Raw genomic sequence first — 20767 nt, forward strand, 5'->3', positions numbered from 1 at the left:
ACAGAATCCTGAAGCGTCTGTCTAGATGTACCAATCCCAGCATCCTTCCCTCCCTTGGATGCCAGACACAAGCATTACTAAAAGCCCCCATTTCTCACTTGTCCTCGTGTTGTAGTCAACCCGTGCCATCTCCACTTCCCATCCTGCACACACAGCCACACCCACGGCACACACATACGCCCCTGGCGTCTTGGGTCCTGGTTGTTGACTGCCTGTCAAGGAAGGTTGCACTTGGTGGTTTCGCATGTGGGCCCCTTGCTGCTACAAGCCAAGGCCTGAGTGTTGGGGTGGGGCAAAGATGAGGGGATTTGCAGAACAAAGCACCATTTTGCAACCTTGTAAATCATTCAGGAGGGGTTGGCCAACCTGGCATGAGTCCCACCAAGCACTCTGAACATTTGTTTTTATTTACCTTTGCAGGAGCTTGGTGTACATAGAACTATTTTTAAAAGAGAATAAAAATGAGTCGAGGACTCTATGCTGTTTGTGACTGAGGATAACCAGGGGTTGTGAGGTTGAAAGGTAATATCTTACAGGGAATGTCTCTCCAGACCCTTGCTTCTTGATGGGAGCATGGAAGCTTGTCACCCTCTACCAGGTGCCTCTTTCCCAGTGAGATGGGCAGTTGTCTCCTCGTTCCTTCTGGACTGAATCTGCTTTGTTGCAGAGCAAGGAAGGGGCTCAGACGTCCCTCTGAGACCACTCGGGTCTGCTCTGTGGAGCTGTGTAGTTTGGGTGGGTTTGTCAGTAGATGAATTAGGGTGCTTGGCACGGGGTGAGGGTAGGGTGAGGTGGGATTCTCAGAGGATATTGGCCATTCTTCTGTTTAGAAATCTTCCTCATTGCTTAGAACATGGCTTTTGAGGCTACTTTCAGTTGCTGAGATTGAGAGGTCCTGGGCATAAACCCTGGTTCCTCCACTTAGGAGTGAAGTGGGGGGAGGGAATATACTTCTGGGGTGGGGGGTGGGGGTGCTGGTGAAGTGTTAGGTATCCCTCACTATGTAAAGCCAAATAGATTTGACTAACCAGAGATGCCTGTACTGGAAGTGGCTTCTGTTGAAGGACTTGGGACGTGTCTTCACTTTTGGAGCGCGCTAGCAGGTTCTGCAGAAATGGTATGGACCCCCAAGTTCTGGTGGTTGTGAAATTGTCCTGGGATCAGAAGGAAACCCCTACTCTTTGGGGAGAAAGTTTTGTGATCAGCCCTTCTCGGAAGTCTCCCTGGCAGTGGGCAGAAACATTTTTGCAGGGGAGCTTTCTGGGCTAAGCAGCCTCCTTCTGGTCTCTGTCACTGCCCACCTCCCGCCTGAGGCTTTAGAAGAAGGCCGTGGGCTAGAGTGAGACATCATACCCTGTGTAAGGCCTGTGAACGTCTTAGAAAAAATTTTAATTAAAAAAAAAAAAAAAGACAAGTTACCAAGCTGCATGCTATTTGATTCTGCTATTTTTAAAAATATATTTATTTTGAAAAGATACATAGATTACATAAAATGTTACATTAAAAAATTATAGGGGATTCCCATATGCCCCACTTCCCACTTTTCCCACATTAACAACTTCTTTCATTAGTGTGGTATATTCATTGCAACTGATGAACACATTTTGTAGGACTGCCACACAGCGTGGATGATAGCTTACATTGTAGTCTACACTCTGTCCCACTCCATTCTGTAGGTTAGGGCAGGATATATAATGTCCTGTATCTGTCTTTGCAGTATCATTCAGGACAATTTCAAGTCCCAAAAATGCCCCCATATTACACCTCTTTTTCCCTCTCCCTGCCTTCAGCAGCTCCTGTGGCCACTGTCTCCACATCAATGATATAATTTCTTCCATTTAAGCCCATGTATGTATACATACACGAGTAAATGTAGGTGAGGAAGGCCTGGATGGCTAGATAGAGCCCAGATGTCAATGGCTGTTATTGCCGGGCTCAGATAGCAAATGGGTTTCTGGGTGGTTTTAATCTTTGATCTCTAAAAGTTCTATAATGAACAGAGAAGATCCCTTTTAACAGTTAAAATTCAGGATCCTCTGGGACGAGGATGGCCTCGCTACTCACACAGGAGCTGCTGGTGGCAGTGCTGGCTACCCTGGGTGCATGGACTGTACTGGGGAAGAGCGGTTTGGAGGTCATCTCATCTAACCCCATCATTGGACACGTGGGGAAACTGAGGCCCCAATTGGGAAACGACTTGTTGGTGGCTCCCAGCTTGGACCTTAGTCCATGTGTAAGGTCCTTGGTCTCTGAATCACACCCCAGTGGGCATGCTCTGTCCCATCCGCCTACCACAGTGGGCATGCTGTGGGCCTCAGTGAAGGCAAGGGGTTTCAGATTGGGTTTTGTGTTTTTAAAGGAAACTCACACGAGACGCTTTGCTGAGTGCTTTAATGGAGCTCTAACTCGAAGTTGGAAACCGCAGGAAGAAGCTAATTCTTAGCAGTCCGGAAAGGCCGTGCTCCATAAGGTCAAGTTTGAGCAGGTCTTTGAATAATAAAACAAATAATCATTTATTGAGCACCTGCTGGATGCCTCATCTTGTGCTGGATCTTGGAGATGGATTAAAAAATCCCCTGCTTTTGAAGCAAGAGGATGGGGGAATTCAGTGTAACCACGTGATGGGTACTTTGATAGACTTAGTGTGCTGGGGTTGGGGGTAGGGGTCTCCTTAGATTGGTTTTGTGAGCAAAAATCATTAATGAGCCTTTTCCAACCTCGTAACACTCTTGCCAAAAGCTTCCATTTTCTTGATACTTTTAAAGTTTTCTGTTCTAAGTACATGTTTGTTTCTTAACCAAAGGGGAACAGCAATGCCTGTCATAATTCAGCACATGAATTTAAGCACTGCACAGCTACTTAATTTTGCTGCCAGAGAAGGCTTGAAATGATAGATGTCGTCTCCTCCGCTTCCTGCCATCTTAGTCACTGCCAGCACGGCCTTCCTTCGTTGCCCTTCTACTCTCATGCAGAAACATCAGAATCCTTTCACTGGAGAGTAGCAGCACTGTCCAACCCCCAGGTTTCAGAGAATTGCACCATCAGTTTACTAGAACCATGGATACCCCAGCCCTTATATTCAAGGAACCATGGGCCACCCACACTTCCTAGAACCATTGACTCACTCCTGTTTCAGAGGAAAATGAGATCTTGAGGGAGACTCGAAGCCATCTAACAGAATAGAGTACTCACAGCTTAAATTTTTCATTGAAAAGTTGTAAGAAATACATAAATACTGTGCTATAATATTTTTTTAAAAAAACAACCAAGGTTTAAAAATATCCTTATATCCTTAATACAAAATGTAATATTATGTCCTTAATCTATAAGGAGCTCTTATATATCAACAAGTAGAAAAAAATTCAAATACCCAAAGAGCACAGAGCATGACTGTTTTGCCATAAAAGTTGGACCTACAAGTGACCACTAAAATAATAGTACTTCGCAACATTATTTAGCAAAATACAGTGACTCCTTATGCTTTTTAATTTGTTGTTTTCTGTTAGTAGGAAGTGTTTTATACTAAACAATAAATGCTAATTCTAAAAATCAAGTTGGTGAAGTTTTCCTTATCTTTCTTTAATAAACACAAAGCACTGGGAGCGCTGGGAGCGCTGGGAGCGGGTGTAGGTCCCAGTTCAATCACTGGTAAATCTTTCTTTTTGTTCTTGGCTGCTGGCTGAGGAAGAGTCAGTCTAGACTACCTGAGGGGATAAATGGAAAGGGTGTCATCTGAGCCTGCTTTCCATGTACATGCTTGTTTCTTTGTAAAGTGGGGGTGCTTCTGTCTATATCAGCAGACCACATGGGGTCCAGACAGAGAGGGATGTGTGGGAAAGCACTTGGGACATTGGTGAGCATCAGGCAAGGTGGTCTCTCTAGCTGGCACGCAGGTCTGGGCTCCACCAGACCCTTCTCCTGCCATGCTCAGGAGCTCCTTCTGTTCCATCCTCGTCCCAAGAGCAGCGAAGTAGGTTCCATACTTGTCAGAACATTTAGTCAGTGTGAAAGTTTGATTTTTTGGTTGGTTTGTTTGGTCCCCCCCCCCCCCCCCCCCCGCCCCCGATTTACTGCCTACGCCCACCCCCTTATAAACACTGCCATTGGTCTACCCACCAAGCTAGACTAGTGGATTCGTACAAATTGGAGAAAGAGACTGTGCGCTGGAAGAGTGCCCCAGTTTTGGAAAGGTATCAGTTCTCTTCCAAATTTCTATGCATGAACAATTTTTCTTTGAGTGGAGAGATGACTTTTACAGATGATCTGAAGTTTGGAGGGATAAATAGACAAAAAATAAGCAAGAAAACATCAAAAAATTGAGGTAGATAGTAAAACATTGTAGGACTCTGGTATTTAGCATGGAGTGTTAGAGGCATTGGAAAGAATTTAAAAGTTCAGAAAGAGATCCAAGCATTTTTTTAAAATGTTGTATCTGATAAAGTCAACATTTCAGATAAGCAGGGAACATTTATACTGGGGCAGTTGACTTTTTGAGAATTAAAACCCACACTTTACCAAAATAGGTTCCTGAAGGATTAAAGAGTTAAATATAAGACCAACCCTGAAAGAACTTGAAGAAAATATAGGTGGGTCCTTACCTCAACCCATGTTCTTTTCTTTTTTTTTAAATTTCAGTTTTATGCTTCTACTGCCAAGGAGTTAATTGTTGGCTGTAAATTTTAAAAAGTTGCATTTTCGGGGAACCACTAACCACAAACAAACAACACTGCAGCTAATGGATAACCTGGTAGATTCCCCTGGGGCGAGGCACTTATCCCAGATAAGGCAGGGTGGGTGGGGCTTGGAGGGGCAGTGGGGGGCTGCTTCTCCCCCTGCGGAGGCCTCCTTGTACCTGGGCCTCCAAGCTTTCTACCTGGGGCAGGAAATGTAGATGGCACAAGGTTTTGGGATGCTTGGAACTTGCAAACACGTCACAGGATGGTTGGTGGAATCTCTTTAATTACAGAGAGGGTTGTTTTTCTGCAGGCAGAATCACTTTGCAAAGTCTTGTGAGGCAGTTGAATCCCAACACCTACCCCCATTCTCTTTTTTTCTTGGGGTCTCTTAAACACCCATGATGTGCCCCCCTTTTCTTCTCCCTCCCAGCCCCCAAGTGTGTCCTCATTTCCAAATTCACAGAGCTTTCATGGTTACATAATACAGTCCAGCCCATCATTTAATTCTTCCCAGCCCTGACAAGAATTTGGGGCAAAAGCTATGCCTGCTTTTTACTAGGAACTCCTATCTCTGAGGGGCCACATATCTTGCCCATGATCACCCCACTTGCTGGTGCTAGTAGCAGCACTTGAACCCAGATGTTCATTTCTTCAACCTTGGTTGCATGTGGATTGCACTTGTTATCTCATTGCCTTTCCTCAGTGTTTTGGAGGTTAAGAGTTCTAGTTCATATTTTATGAGGACCCATCACCTATTAATGTGGTGATGAAGAAGCTGCCTTTATACCAGAAAAAAGGATGCATCTCATTTCCTGACCCTGAAGGGGTTGGGTTGCTCCTGTCCCAGAGAACCAGCCAGAACTTTAGGAGATGATGGAGGATTAGGTTTGAGTTCAGGGTTGTGGGGCTAGAAAGCACCAAGGTTGGCGGTGGGCTTCCTGCCGTAGGAGGACCTGGTGAAGGGGACGGGTCCAGGCAGGACTGCCAGGCATGTGCTCTTCAAGGCCAGGCTCAGGCTTCTCTGTGTGGCCCTGCCTGTGCCAGCACAGCACCAGGCACAGACACGCCGACTGTGTAAACAGGTTGGACACAGATTGTTTGGAAAGAGGCCAGGCTGGGGAGAGCAGCGTCTGCTTACCCCTGGGAGGCATTTGTGGAGGCAGATGCACACCTGGAATAGCTGCAGCATTTAAACAGAAAAGTGACGCCCCTGCCCCCTACCGTGCCATCATGCATGCCAGCCTCATCTTATATGGCACCCAGGGCTTGGGGCCAAGAGCACACACCCTGCTCTCTTCTGCCCCTCCTGGTTGGACTGTCCATGTGTTTGTTGAGTCATATATGTTTATTGACCCTCTGCTCTAATAACTTGCCAGCCTTTTGGAGAGGGCACCAAAACTTAACAAATCCCCCCACCTGCCCTCAGCGAGCTTCCTGAGGTAGATGTACCCCTAAGTCCCAGGCACGGTAACATCACTAGTGCCTCCTGAATATCGTCCACCCCAACTGCCCTGCGCTGCGCAGAGTGCTTTGCCGTTTAGTCCCTGCCATTCTGACAGCCACCCTAAAAGGGTGGATGTTGTGACCCCATTTTAGAGATGAGTAGGTAGAGGCTCAGAGAGAGTTTACCGCTTGCCCAGTAAGTGACACGCTGGGGAATCAAATCCAAGTCTTTGGTGAATCCTGCACCCGTGCTGTAGCTTGTCTGGGGTGCCTAGGCAGCCTCTAAGCAGGAGGGGCTGGGGTGGATTTGGGCTGAAAGGGAGAGTCGGGGCAGGGGTGGGAACCCTGCGGCTCTGGTTGTGCGTTTGCCCTGTAACTCTCAGCCTTCCTGTCTCCACAGAGCGCAGCAGCCGCCCCGAGCCCCGTGCTCGGCAACATTCCCCCCAATGATGGGATGCCAGGAGGCCCCATCCCACCGGGTTTCTTTCAGGTACGTGCTGAGTGAGTGGGTCCTGTGCTCCTCCCTTTGTTCCAGGCCGAGGCCCTGGCAGGCGGGTGGGAGGGAGAAGTAGCTCAGTTGGCTAAGGTCTAAATACATTTGCTTTGCGCTGGTTCCATCCTTTCCCTTCCCATCCCTTATCTGCACCCCTTCCAGAAACTGAGGGCGGGAGACGAGAGGTGGGAAAACGGGTCTCCTGCATGTGCTGTGTCACTTCTGCTGGCGTTTGTTTTCTTCACACCGGCTTCATAGTCTCGACACAGTCAGTCCCTTTTGGGGGAGGCGGCGGGGGCTGCTTCCAAGCCACTGCGAAGCTTTCTTTTAACAAAAGGCTTTTTTCTTTTTTTTTGAACAAGTAAACTGTTCCTTGTTTCTGTTTGGTTGCTGCTGTCGTTGTCGTTGTTTACTTTGCCTGTCCAAACTACAAACCTTAGGCGTAAGCTTACAAAAACCAAAAACCCACCGTCCCGGCAGGTCTTGGAATCCTTTCCCTCTGGTTAACCACTTGGTTTTTTCCAAGTGCGATCACAGACGGCGTCCCACGAGCATCTGTGCTTGCACTCGGCCGCCGCAGGCAGAAACAGACCCCACGTGGGTCGAGAGCCCGGCCTCCTGCAAACGGCACCTTGTCGGGGTTTCCTGGGGTGTGTGTGTGAAAACGCACCCTCGGTTTTGACAGGGTGGGCTGTGGCTGCCACCCTCTCTGCTCCTGCTCCTCCATCTCCGACTTCCCTTTCTGGGGGTTCATTCAATTTCAGCCAAATCGGCACTGGGAGCTGCTGGCTTGGGGAGGTATGAACACGCAGAGCCGAAGGAACTTTTGTGATGGCATTCTTGATTGCAGCATCTCATTCTTCCAAGCCTGTGACTGAGTTTGAGTATCTGTTTGAGCTCCCCACACCTTTTGAAAGGTTGGCACTCTTACATAAGAACATGGAAAGAGCTGTTGTGTAGCAAAGAAGCAAAGGTTTTGCTTTCTCCTTCTTTTTATTCCTGTGAAGCACAGGAATTTAGAATTGGGACCAGTGAGGCACAGCCTGAGGAGACTTTGGCCTAGTGTGAGCTAGAATTTAACACCTGTGTGTGCCTACTGCACTGGGGAGGTAGGGTGCTCCCTGGCATTGGGGGTGTCTGAGCAAAACTGGGAAGCAGTGATGGGAGTTCAGAGCATCATACGGCCACAGGTATGTGTGCATTTCTAGCATTCTACCAAAACCGAAGCCCTTCCAAGAGGTAGAGATGGGTACAGCCTCAGAAAAGAGTATGTGAGGCCCCGGGTTGGGCCACATCAATATTTGGTGAGAAGGGGGGCCAGAATTCCAAGAGAGAATGAAACCTTCCAATTCCTGGCGACCCATGGGCCCAAGAGAGGCAGGCGCCAGGCAAGCTGCTGTCTTTGCTCCAGAAGAGAAATCCAAGGGGTTGCCTCTTCCAGGCAACTGCTGATGGGGACTTTTTTCCCACTGGTGTTCTATCGCATTGGGAATTCCTTCCCAAGCTCACACGCCCTTACCCTTGAGGCCATATTACCTTGATAGAGTGCAGGTATCGCTTTGCCTGGTGGACACAGCCCACCCAAGTACCACCTCTGTCTGTGTACATCCTCATTGAGGCTGCTTGCTGGTATCTGGGTGCCCAGTGCAGGCACCTATGGTGGGAAGGTGGGGGCAATAGCCAGTTGTACTCTTAAAATAGGTCATTGACTTCTATTTGGGCCTGAGTCGAGGACAAGGCACAGGTCTGCCTGACATGTGGGCAGCTCCCAACTTCCTGGTTTGGTATAATCATCCGTGGTTAAGGCCTGATTCCAGACATACTTCTTGGGCCCTCCCCTGTGACGTTGAAGGGTATGTGGTCAGAAAGCCCAGGCTGATTCCTGTCCTTATTTAGCTACCAGCAGCCATCAGCAAACAGAGGTGACTCTTGGAGCCTCTTGATTTGGGTCATCTCTGTTCTCGCCAAGGTGAACTGCTATGAGGTGGCTGGGCCGTTCAGCAGGGATCTGTGTGCCCTGGCCTCTGCTTTCGGGCCTCTGGGAGGCTCCTTCCCACTCTTATCGGTGCCATTGCCCCATCAGTCAGGTGAATGGGAGTAGACTAGGCCATGCACGGGCTTTGGTCCTTCCCAGGCATCATGCTTGACCCTTTCGGGTTGGGCCACCGCTGAGGGTAAAGGGTATCTCTCTGGAAGGAGGTAGTGGCTACCTGTTTCCAGAGCAAGCTGGCTCACAGTGGGCATATTTGCTATTGATTGCCTGCCCTGCTCCTTGCTCATTTTGCGGGTGGCCAGGCCACTCTGATATTAGAAGGGAAATAGATTATATCGAGGGTTTTATCTGCTGCCAACAATTGTACTTCTTCCCGTGCTTGGACCCAGCCTGGGCAGGCAGGTCTGCCACAGAAGGGGCTTTGCACCAAAGATCAGCCTAGGGTGGCCACAGGTCCTGTCCCAAGGTGACCAGCCCGGTTTTCAGGTCAGGACTCCGCCCCAGTTAGCGCTGGATTTCAGAGCTAGTGGGGCCTCCAGCGTGGGTGGGAAGGTACAGCTGTCCATTGCAATCTGGACCCCTCAGGTAGCAATGCAGGTTACTTCCTCCTCAGCACTCTGGCTGCCAGGCTGGCAGGCCACCCCTGAGGTCAGAAGGTTCAGCCATCCCTGCATTAGGCTCGATTGTTTGCTTTTTCTTATTTGGTATCTGCGTTGCAGAGATGGGTGGTACCTGCCTGGTCCTGGGACAGGACAGACATCTGGTGGCAAGTTGAGGGCTGGCAGAGCGGTGACTTGGGGGACTGACCTGACCACACCTCACTCCTGGAGAATGCTGGGGGTCTTGGGTCCTGTAGCATCTAGTAAGTGCATTCTAAATCTGGGTTCCTTGTAAGAAAAAGACTACCCTGATCTTGGCATCGCCAGCACCTGGCATGTACTTGGGACCCAGTAAACCTTTGTACTGAGTTTATTTGCATTGTCGATGTTGCAAGGAGAGGAGATCACCCAGCCGAAGGCATTCTAGGTGCAGCATTCTGACCAGGCAGGGGTCTTAAAAGAAGCCAGCTTGTCAGTCTTGGGGTGTGGGGGTGTTCTAGAGTGGGAACTGGCACGGAGGACAAGGAGCCTCAGGATGTCTGTTCCAGTGCCCTAATTGGCTACTCTACTCACTTGCTGAACAACTTTGGGAAAGTTGCTGCCCCTCTCTGGACCCGTTTTCTCACCAGTAAATGGAGGAGACTGACCAGATGGTTACTGAGGGCCCTTCCAGCTTTGATTTGATGCGTCAGATCCAGATGGATTTTATGTAATCAAGCAGTGGCTCCCCCAGCCAGCTTAACACAGTTGGGCCGCACATCTGGCCAGCCTAGTTTGGCTTTGGCCAGGCCCACTGGTATGAGTGGGCCCCAGCTCCTTTGCCCTAAGGTGGGCTAAGCAGGGGGGCATTGCCCGGTGATGTTTTCTAGATCCAGAAACAGAGCATTGGGTAAAGGCTGCTTTTTGTTCGTGTTTTTTTAAATTCCAGTAGTTGTTTTCAGTTACGTTGTGTTTTTTAAAAAACATGCAGCTTACTTTCATTTTGGTCACAGCGTTCCTGCAGAGGAGACATGGCATATTGGGCAAGGGAGACTGAGAAAGGTCAGTGACCTGCCCAGAGATATCAACTGAGGGCTGCTCTTTCTGGTTCCCCATCTGGAGTTGTTCCACACCAGCCAGAATTCCAAATGTAGATTCATGTCTGGTTGTCTAGAGGAGGAAGAGAGAGTAAAGGAGGGAGGTAATACAGAGAAACCATAGCCATCTCCCTTCAAAAATGGCAAATAAGTTTTCATTCAAATGCCAGCTCTGATTGGTAAGCGGTGGCTTCTCAGAGCGCAGTGTGTTGAGAATGATTCTGAAGCTGTGTCGAGGTTTAACTGCTTGGCGATGTCTACCATGAACATGGGCACTTTAAAGATGGCTCCTGACCTGTGTATTTGCCATCGTCAATCCAGACGCCTCATTTATAGATGTGGAAATGGAGGCCCAGAAGGAGGGAAGGACTGGGGTAAATGATACTCATCGGCCCCCTCTGGGGTGCAAAGCATGGGACTCTGCTCTAGGCTGGAACTGAATCAACCATAGCCTGCTCCCCACAGCCTACCAGAGAGACTAGCCAATGAACCCATGCTCTGAAACCAGACAGAGGAGGGGCCCAAGACAGGAGATTAGGAAGGGCTTCCTAGAGGCTTGCAGCCCTGGCTGAGATGGTGTCTAGGTAGGTGGCAGGTGTTGAAGCTGGAACATTTGGGGGATAGGCATTGATGGGCCTTGTTGGAGGGTGCGGGTTTCATCCAGGGCAGTGGGAAGCTGCTGGAGCACCCTGGGCTGGAGGATGCCCTGGCCAGCCCTGCGCTCCAGGATAGATACTCGGCAGCTGTGCTGCTGGCTCGGTGGAGCCAGGGACCTGGGTGCTGCAGCCAGGGCTCAGAAGGTAGCTGAGTGGACGCTGGCGTTGCAGAAGCCCGGCAGAGATCGCAGCTTTCAGGAGTGTGCCTGCTCTGGAAAAGACATTCAAGAATCCCAGCTCTGCTTGTCAGAAACTTGGCTTATCCTGCTTTGAACATACCCAGATATGTTCTGCCATCGAGGAGTTAGAGATTCACAAGTCCCCCCATATCAGTGAGTCCTCGTTCCTGCTACTGCCTAGGAAAGAGAACATCTGCCCCCAGAGAATCCTCCCTGTCGGTTTTGAGGGGGAGAAGAGGAGAAAGGGCAAATGATGTGTATAGCCCAGCAACCAAAGAAATGATCCAGAAAATAAGAGGGAACAAGACACACACACCTGACCTTAAGCCTTGTCTATTGAGATTATAGGAACATCTCTTCCCTCAGCTCCTGCAGAAGTAGCTGGTGTTTCTCTAGGAGCGAAGCAGCCTTAGGAGGGCTCTGACGACTGTCAAAGTATCTGAAGTTCTGCCACATAGAAGAACCTCAGATCTGCCTCTGTGTGGCTTCAGCTCTTAGATCCCAGATCCCTGAGGCAAAGAGAGGCCAGTTGGAGTCTTTATATGGCAGAGATTTCTACCATCTGCTAACTTGTGTGAAGCAGTGAGCTCCTTGATTTGGGAGGTGACCAAGCAGAGGCTAGATGCTCAGTAGTGAGCTCCAGGAGATGTGAGCCGTGGGGTGGAGTTGATGCGATGCACCATTTCCAAGGAGGACCAAAGCCCAGGAAACAAGAAAATGTCAGTACCAGCAACTCTGGCCATTCCTCAGAGCTGGCTGAGTGCTGTCCACTTCCTGCCTTCCTCCCTAGTGGGAAGCAAGGAGCAGCACAGTGAGCTGACCTGTCCTTTTCCCTGCCAGAGGGCTGCTACAACAGGGAAGATTCTCTGCTGGCTATGGCAAGTTTGGGACTAGAGGAGTCTTGGGAAGAAGAAAATCACCTTGCCTTTACAGTTCCCAGAACCTGCTCCTGGTGAGGACTTGGGTGTTGGCGGGGGGCTGTGGGCCAGGGTCTCCGTTTGACAGATGGTGAGTCTGAGGCTAGGGAGGCGATGGAGCTGGAAACTGGACCAGGCATACGTGGTCACCGCTTAGCCCGTCCTTCAGTCAGGGCCTCTGAGGGATCCACCAGCCCGTGTGAGCGCTGCGGGTGGAGAGAAGGCATGGTGGGCCCTGGCCCCGAGGGGCTCGGGGAGAAGGCAGAGTGCCATGGGGGCCAGAGGGAGCAGCTAGCCTGGCCTGGGGGCCATCTGGGAAGGCTTCCCCGAGGTGCTGGCATTCGAGCTGACAAGCTTGAGGCATGAGGAGTAGGCACTTGCCAGTGAGTGGGAAGGGCAGAAGGGGAGCGTGCCAGACGAGGAGAGCCTGTGCCAGGATGGGGATGTGAGAGGGCAGGTTCGGGATGGCTGGAGGCCTGGTTGGCTGGGTCAGGGAGTGGGGGACGGACCCAGGAGCAGGCAGGGCGGGTGAATAGGCACACCAAGGACTTCAAGACAGAGGGCAGCCCTGGAAGCTTCCTGCAGAGGGGAGCAACGCGGTCCCAGAAAGCAGTGGGAGCCAGGCCATGGCAGGCTGGCCAGTGTGGAGTCCAGGCAGTGGTCCCCTTGGGAGGGGCCAAGGCCTGAGCTGGCGTGATGGGGTGGGGCTGAGGAGGCAGAGCCAGGGAAGCCCAGGACTCTGGCCTGTATTGGGGGATGCTGGGCCGGTCACTGCAGGCAGGGCAGGTGCCTCCTGCCTCGTCAGACCCTCCCTTTCCTGAAGCTCCTCCAGGGGCAGGAGCAGGGCCCAGCGTGGGCTCCTGTGGCCACCCAGCCGGCGCTCTTGACCCTATCGTGGAACCAGCTGACCCCTTCCTTTAGTGGCTGGTGGAGGCATTCAGCAGGTTAGAAACGACGTCCTTTCCACGCTTTCATTTGACCCTACCAGGTAGGCCTGTCAGGTGAGGAAACAGGCTGCAAGAAGAGAGCTGCTCAGGGGCAGGAGGTGGGCTTGTAGCTTCTTGGGGAACCCCCTGTTGGGGAGCAAACCTCCTCCCCTCTCTGGCCCCCCTCTCTATCCCCTCTCCCTGTCTGCTTCTCTGCAGGCCAAGGGGCTCCGATGGACATTTGGCCTGTGGGAGAGGTGGACAGGGTGCTGCTCTGTGGGTGTCAGGGTGAGTGTGCCTGTTCTCCAGGGGCAGAGTGCCCCCACCCTGCCCCCTCGCCCTGCTGTCTGCCTCCAGGCTGACAGAAGGCAGGGCCACCTCCCCTGAGAAGGATTAGAGAAGAGGAGGGGCGCCCCAACTGCTGGGCTCGGAGCCACACAGTGGGAGGTGGGGAACCGCTGCTGCTCCCCACCCCACCCCCACCCCTTCCAAACGGCGGCCCCCCATGCCAACTCCCTGCTGCCGCAAGCAGCTCTAAGCCAAGAAGACCCCCTTCCCCGGGCATGGATGCCCTGGGTTTGAATCCCAGCCCTGCTCCCAAATTACCATTTGCCCTTAGGGAGCCATCCTCCCCGCTCGGGCCCTACTTTCCCCATCAGTCAAACGAGGGGCACGCTGAAGCGCGGTGGGTCTGGGCGAGGGGCCCCTCTGTACCTGCACTCAGACCTGCCCCTCATAGTTCTGAGGGGAGGCAGGGCTAGGAGAGAGGGAAAAAGCCTTATTTCTTGCCCACAGCCACCTCCACAAAGGTCAGGCGGCGCTCCCCGCCCTCCCGCAGCCGGCCTGGTGCCTGCTGTCTGCCCAGCGGCCGGTGACCGGCACTGGGGCTCCTAGCAACGGGGGACAAAAGGTTACTCCTGACGTGCCAAGCTGCCTCGGCTGCTGGCTCAGCCCCCTTGCCCTCCCGCCTGAAAAAGAAAGGGAAAAAAAGTTGTGGCCTTGGCCGGCGCGTGTGCCTGCGTGCGCGTGTGTGGACGTCTGTGTCTGCACACTCGAGCCGCCTCTCCCTCCCCCTCTGAAAAACGTGAACTGCACATGTCGCGCCGTAACTCTCACTGATGAAATGGAAAGTTGAGCATAAATCAATGTCGGCTGCCCGGTTAGCTATGCACCAGCAGTCAGTGCCTTGGAGATTTGCTCGGTAACAAAGCACCCAGCGGCTCCGTGGGCCACGACTGCCCCCTAACGCGGAGCCGGCTGCCACCGCGGAGCCCGGCGAGGGCTGCGCGCCAGCTCCTTGCCACCACCCCTGCCTCCTGAGACCCCTGGGCTGGAGCGTGCCCTTTGCTCCCTGGAAGGCCCAGCGGTGGCGCCCCTCTCTGGGGCTCCCCTTTTCTCAGCTGTAATCCGTCTCGCAAGCTCTGTTAAGGGTCTGATCCTCCGAAGGAGTCGTGTCAGCAGTCACCTTCACCTCTGGCTTATTAAGAGTGTGGGCTGGTTTATCCGTTTCTCCTTTGGACTTGGTTTTTACTTTGGGTTTCTCTTTGAATTGAACTCCGTGTGTGTCTGAGACAGCTCTGCCCTGGACTGCCTACTCTCCAGCCCGGGTGGGCCTCTGGCCCATTCCCTCACAAGATCTTCCAACCTCTGATGGGGGGGTGGGTGGAGAGTGCCCCTTGGGCATGGAGGGTGTTTTTGTTTTGTCTCATTGTAGTTGGCAGAGGGACAGACCCTCCTCTGCCCCTGTCCCCACCTTCCTTTGCAGCAAAGGCAGGGGAGATGATGGAGCTGTGGTTTTTCTCCTTAAAAAATAAAATAAAAGGTCAAATTCCTCAGCCCTTGTAGCAGAAGAGGCTTAAGGAAGAGAATTCCAGCAGAATCCTGCAGTAACACGCTTTGGCATTACATAGATCAGGATGGACCCCTGAATACGATGCCTCTTTTCTTAAAGGAAACCCCCCTTTCCAGGGAGCCCGGCCTTCCTGCGTCCAGGACGCAGTGCTGAAGATACAGCCCCGGACCCTTTGCAAAGTGTGGGTTTCAGGTTCTTCTCTGGTTTCTGCCTAAATTAATTCTCCTGGTGGCTCTTCCCTGAGAAGCTCCCTCACCAGAACGAGGGCATTGGAATGATTGACGCCCCTGGGCCAGACCCACCCTGTGCTTCTGTGGCTTTTCTCCCAGAAAGCCCCTCCTCTCTTCAAGACCAAAATGGTGGCAAAGGGGACTGGGGAGCACGCTCTGCTGGGTGCTAGGCCTGGCTGCGCCCAGGCACCAGCCCCTCACTCCCCCAGGGACTCCCAGTGCCAGGGACCACCGCACATGAGCTCTGTACCCAGGGCTGGGTGGTGAGTGGGAGAGACCCCCAGCCGAGGGCCCAGGCGGCCCCGAGGGAACCTCTGAACAGACACCCCCCCAGTGCAGAGTGACTGTGAACAGGGCTTCCTGGTGGTGCCATCTGGGTGTGGCGCCCACCACTTCTGGGTGTAGGAACTGTCATCGGGCTGATCGTGGTGTGGCAGCTACGGTGCTTGTCATTGTGTGTTCCTGTCGAGTGGTCATCGCTCCCATTGGAGGAGGACGAGGATTGGCTGGCTGCAGGATCTGCGCTGACCCGCAGCTCATCTGCTGCACCTTGGGTGCCCCCCTGCAAAGGCAGCCCACCCTTCCTCGTGCCGTCTGGGGTCCAGCAGCCTGGGTTTGCACATGGGTTATTCTCTGCGCCTCATTTGCCTCATCTGGTAATTGGGGGTGAATGAAAGGACGCCTGCGAGGCTGGCCTGGGCCTGTGGGGTAGCCGTCTGCTTCCTGTTGGCCCTTGGAGGTTGTTGTGGGGACTCCAGTGGGTATTCTTTTCCTGGGACTGCTCCTTAGGGGCAGCTGGAGGCCACAGTAGAGCCAGGACCTGCAGACGGGGAGGTAGCTCGGCCTCTTGGGGTTTCTCCTTCAGCCTTTCTGGAAGGGAGTCTGGGGTCTCAGCACAGCCTTGGGGTATTGATGCGTGGTATCAGTGTGGGGGGAGGTCCTGGGTATTCTGGAGGTGGAGTAGCCCGTCAGGGTTGACTAACACATTGGACACCTGCTAAGCACCCTGTTTAGGGCCTGTTTGGCCCTTTAATGTTTAGGGCACTCAGTCCAGTCCACCCACCTTCCCTCCTCAGGCCCTGCCGCCTGGGCTTCTCCGGTCGCTGTGTCCCTTCCATGTGCTCGGGCCAACCTGGTGAGGGCAGGGAAGCAGGTGGCGCGTCCGCAGGCCTCGGGCTCTGTTGCTGCCAGGCTCTCTAACTCGAGTGTGGGATTGCGGCTGTGCTGACACACTTGGGTTTTGTCACTAGTGTACATCACCTGAGTCTCCCCACCTGTGAACCAAGAACACCTCCTCCGCTTCACCAGCTGCTAGTTACACATGAGGTTTGGGGTACGGTTGAAGAGAAAGCCCAGGAATCTGCATAAGGGCTGTTGATCAGTTGTCCCTCCTGCACACACGAGTGACACCCCCGGGTGTACAGGCCACCCCATCCATCAGGCACTTCTCCCAGAGGTGTCCCTTCATTAAAGAATGAGGTCCAGGTTCTTGGTAGGACATTAGAACTCGTCATTGCCCAGGCCCTGCCACCCCTGCCCATCATTGATCTTAGTCGACTTGCCCTCAGACCTGGCTTCCGTCCCTCTGTCAGGTCTGCAGGACTCTTTTATCTCAGGATCCTTCCCTCCCTCTTCTGCAGGCTCCTGAGCAGATTCTCTTCAGTCTCAGGTCAGTGATATTCAAGAATCCTGACAAAGATTCGGGACCGCATCCTTCCCCCAGCATCGAAAATGATGCGCCCCAAAGTGGGTCTGTTTTTGCTGCTGCCTCTGTGGGTAATTACAGTCGCTGATTCTGAGAATCTCAGTCTAGAGTTGGAGAAAGTCTCAATAGGAGTTTGGAGACTTCTGTAACATGCAGCCACATCCCAGGGAGGGCGGTGCGCATGGGGCAGTGCCGAGCACCAAAACCCGGCCCCTGCCTTCTGGGGGCTTAAGCAGGGCTTGGGGCATCCAGGGCTTCGAGGGCAAGAGAAAATGGGGCCCTTGTCCCGAGGACATGCTGTCTCAGGGTCCGCAGGAGCAGTTGTGAAGAGGGACCGTGCCCGGCCCCAGCACTGCCGTGGCCTGGGGTGCAGGGGACCCAGCGCTGGGCGGGGCTCCTCAGGGCCCCTCTGAGGTGTGTGCCTTCCGCCCCCATAGGCTCAGGAGAGGGCGGTTATGTGTTGTGGGTAGGGTGTGGGAGTGGGGACGGTGCTCTGTGAGGGGCCTGATAAGGAAGGCTGAGCCCGAGAAAGGGGATTCTGGAAGGGCTGGCGAGCCGCCCTTGTCCTCAGGAGCAGCCTCCTGCTGGTGAGGGCTGGTTCCTGGCACGGACTTAGGCCCTCCACGTTGGTTATCTCACAGCCCTGCCAGGCTGGTTAGGGCTGTCCCGCCTTCTGGGCGTGGTGGGTGCTTTGCAAGAGGGAGCCACAGGCCGTTGCCCCTGGCCCGGTAAGCTGGGCCCTTCCAGCAGGGCAGAGCTGCCCCTCGTATCTGCAGCTCTGGGTAACTTGCTACCGTGTGACTCTGGGCAAGATTCCCAGCATGTTTCTCCTGGGCATCCTGGTTCTTCTCCCCCACCCCATCCTGTTTTGCCAATGCCGACGGAGGAAGAAGAGATCTTGGGCCATTCCCTGAGCTTTTTAGGGAGGAAGGGACACGAGAATCTCCCCCCCCCCCCCCCCCCCCAGTGAGCCAGGGAGCTGTGGAAACAAAAAGGAAAACCTCTGCCGGCTTCCCTGCTCCCTACTCACCCTCTTCTGCTCATGCTCAGTTGATGTCGACTTCAGGGCCTTCTGGGCTTGCGGTTCCAGAGCCCTGCCTCCCTCTTCCTAGCTGGATGTGATGACTTGCATGAATTTTATGGAATTGTCGGTCAGGGTGTGAAGGGGCAGGGCTGTGTGCTCGCGTGTCTGAAGAGCTTAGAGCAGAGCAGGGATTCTCTGGGTAGATGAGGCAGTGCCTTTTTAACACGCACCTTCCCTTCTCCCTGCTGCCACTTTCAACTGCGTGGTGGCGGGTGGGAATGGAGTGCGCCTTTGCGGCACTTTTCATTTTCAGAGCGCAAGGCAATCTCTCCGAGGTGCAGAGGATTTGGTGCCCTTGGCAGGGCAGGCGCCCTCCCCCTGGGTTCCGAGGAACTGGCATGCTCTGCGGATCCTGGCCGGGGACCCACAGGGCTGGGAATGTGTGTTGCAAGCCTTCGCCTGGGTCATTCAGTTCCCAGCTTTTTTGCCAGCATGAAAGAGGGCTGGCTGCTCAGGGCAGGAGTGTGGCTTAGTCGGGGAGCAGGGCAAGATGGAAGGGCCACCCACAGACTAGACTCACTCCGTGTGCAGTCATCAAGAGGTGAGGATTAGCACACCCACACACCTGAACTCCCCGTTTGCCAGCAGTCACAAGTCCTGACTTTCAACTTCTGGCGGGAGGGCATCAAAGCACCTTTGGGAATGAGAGGAATGGGTGAGTGATTCTCAAGGTGCAGATCTGATGGCCACTGCCTTGCTCCAGCTCTTGAAGGCAAATGCCACTCCTTGGCCTGGTAGTCCCAGCCGTGCAGTCACCGCCTTGGTGTGAGGTCTTCCGTCACTATGCCCTCTCCTGCCTCGGAGCTGTTCTCTCTGCCTAGGATCTCCTTCTTTTTCTTCTCTGGTGGGGATGCCTGCCCATCCCTCAGGGTCCTGCCTAACTGGCATGGTTCTGTATTCGCGGCACTTCTCTCCCCAGCGCATCTGAACCTGCCCTTGTGGGGTGGTGCTGTGCTCTTAGTTGCACCCGCAGTCGGTGACTCTTTAGGGGAGGGGCTGGGCATTGCTGCTTCTTCCTTCTCTGGTGCACATACTTGCAGGCTGCTGGAGGTTGCGCTGCCCGCCCACTCTGGGTATTAGTGCTCTTTTCCCGTGTCCCTGAAAGTGTGTCCCAGGGAAGCGGACTTGGCCCAGTGGTTAGGGCATCCATCTACCACATGGGAGGTCTGCAGTTCAAACCCTGGGCCTCCTTGCCCCGTGTGGAGCTGGCCCATGCGCAGTGCTGATACGCACAAGGAGTGCCCTGCCACGCAGGGGTGTCTCCGCGTAGGGGAGCCCCACCTACAAGGAGTGCACCCCGTAAGGAGAGCCACCCAGCGCGAAAGAGAGTTCAGCCTGCCCAGGAATGGCGCCGCACACACGGAGAGCTGACACAACAACATGACGCAACAAAAAGAAACACAGATTCCTGTGCTGCTGATAAGGATAGAAGCAGTCACAGAAGAGCACGCAGCGAATGGACACAGAAAGCAGACAACTGGGGCGGAGGGGGAAGGGGAGAGAAATAAATACCAAAAAGAAGAAAAAGAAAATTGTGTCCCATTGCATGGAAACCTGCATGCCCTGGACACACTGACCACACAGACTCTCTAGAAGGGAGGCTTGCGGCTGCCGGTGAAGTCACCTCTCCTGTCCTCCTCCCCATCCCAACCACAGCCATTCAGAGTAGACCCCTTTTGCTGGCTGAGGTGACCCCTGAGAATCCCTCTGTGAATTCACACCACAGGAAAGATTACCCTGCTGGAGGGACTCAGGCCCCCAGAATGCCTGTGCTGGCAGGTGGGGAAGAGCTGTCCCCAGCCTTGCAGCGGGGGTGATGTTGGGGAGACGTCAGCGAGGAGGCACTCTGGGACCGGCCAGCTGGATGTGAACGTTGGTTAGACCTGTGGCCTGGAAGACCAGGGCTCGGGATCGGTGGCTTGCCTTCCATGGCACGTTGGCGGGAGAACCCGGACTCAGGTTGGCGACCCCCGGGCCCGCGCTCATCTGTTGGTCCTCCATGGGCTGAATCTGGTCTCTGATAATTGGCACCTTAATGTCTGTTGGTGGGACTTCAGCGTTCTCATTTGTAAAATGGGATTCATTTTTAAATGTTTGTCGTATAAGAGAGATGAGATGGCAGGTATAGAATTTAACGAGCCCCAATTTCTCCCCTCTGCGGTCTGGAGAATCATCATTGGTAGCTCACGGGTCAGCAAACCTTTTTTTCTGAAAGGCCAGTTTGTAAATATTTTAGGCTTGTGGGCCACGCGTGGTCATTTCTGCCTTGGCAGCATGAAAGCAGCCGTGGGCGGTTTTTGTAAGCGAATGGGCATGGCTGTGTTCCAGTAAAACTACAAACAAGCCAAATTTGGCCCACAGACTAGTTTGCCGACCCCTGCTCTAACTCGGCGTGGTGGCCATGCATGGCAGCTGTCCCTTGGCCTCGCTGTGGGAGGCAGCGGAACCTCTTCCTGGCTTGGAAGCAGGTTGGACCAAGGATAAGCGAGCCGCACCCTGAGGCTCAACCTTCCCATCTGGGTAACGGCGCAGTCACAGTCGGGGCCGGGGCAGAGGCGGCGGCGGTGAGTGGCGTGGCGAGGAATTCCACATTAGGTCTTGGAAGTTGCCTGTACTGTCATCTGCCACGTTTCCTCCCTTTGTTTAGAAAACTGTCTCACCGGCCAGTGCTTCACCTCTGGGGAAAGCGGGCCCATGGCTGTTGAGTGCTCTTTGGGTGTCCAGGCGTGGCCCATCCTGGGAAGTGTCCTCGCAGTCTGCCCAGCGCCATCCTGGCTCCTCGGGGAGGAAGGGAGGTCACGCGGGCATTTGTTCCGAGGGAGGTCAGATCGCGGATCTGATCTGTGTGTGGAGTGGGCATCAGCGGCTGTGCGGATTCTTGACATCGATGTAGAGACTTTACACCAAAGGGAGACACTGTGTTCCCGTTCCTCTACCC

General features: G+C 53.6%; 1 protein-coding gene across 8 annotated transcripts in view; it reads left to right on the forward strand.

The window, feature by feature from the left end:
* SSBP3 (single stranded DNA binding protein 3) overlaps positions 1-20767 on the forward strand; it is a 160429-nt gene that overhangs the window by 106702 nt on the left and 32960 nt on the right. For 6 of the 8 annotated variants that reach the window (XM_058303528.2, XM_058303530.2, XM_058303529.2 and 3 more), the window contains exon 5: positions 6520-6609. The exons of the other annotated variants lie outside the window; for them this stretch is intronic. In XM_058303528.2, coding sequence (XP_058159511.1) covers positions 6520-6609 — 90 coding nt within the window. The remainder of the gene's footprint in view (positions 1-6519; positions 6610-20767) is intronic. 8 annotated transcript variants of the gene reach the window in all.

This window comes from Dasypus novemcinctus, chromosome 9, assembly GCF_030445035.2.
Source record: "Dasypus novemcinctus isolate mDasNov1 chromosome 9, mDasNov1.1.hap2, whole genome shotgun sequence".
Taxonomy (NCBI): domain Eukaryota; kingdom Metazoa; phylum Chordata; class Mammalia; order Cingulata; family Dasypodidae; genus Dasypus; species Dasypus novemcinctus.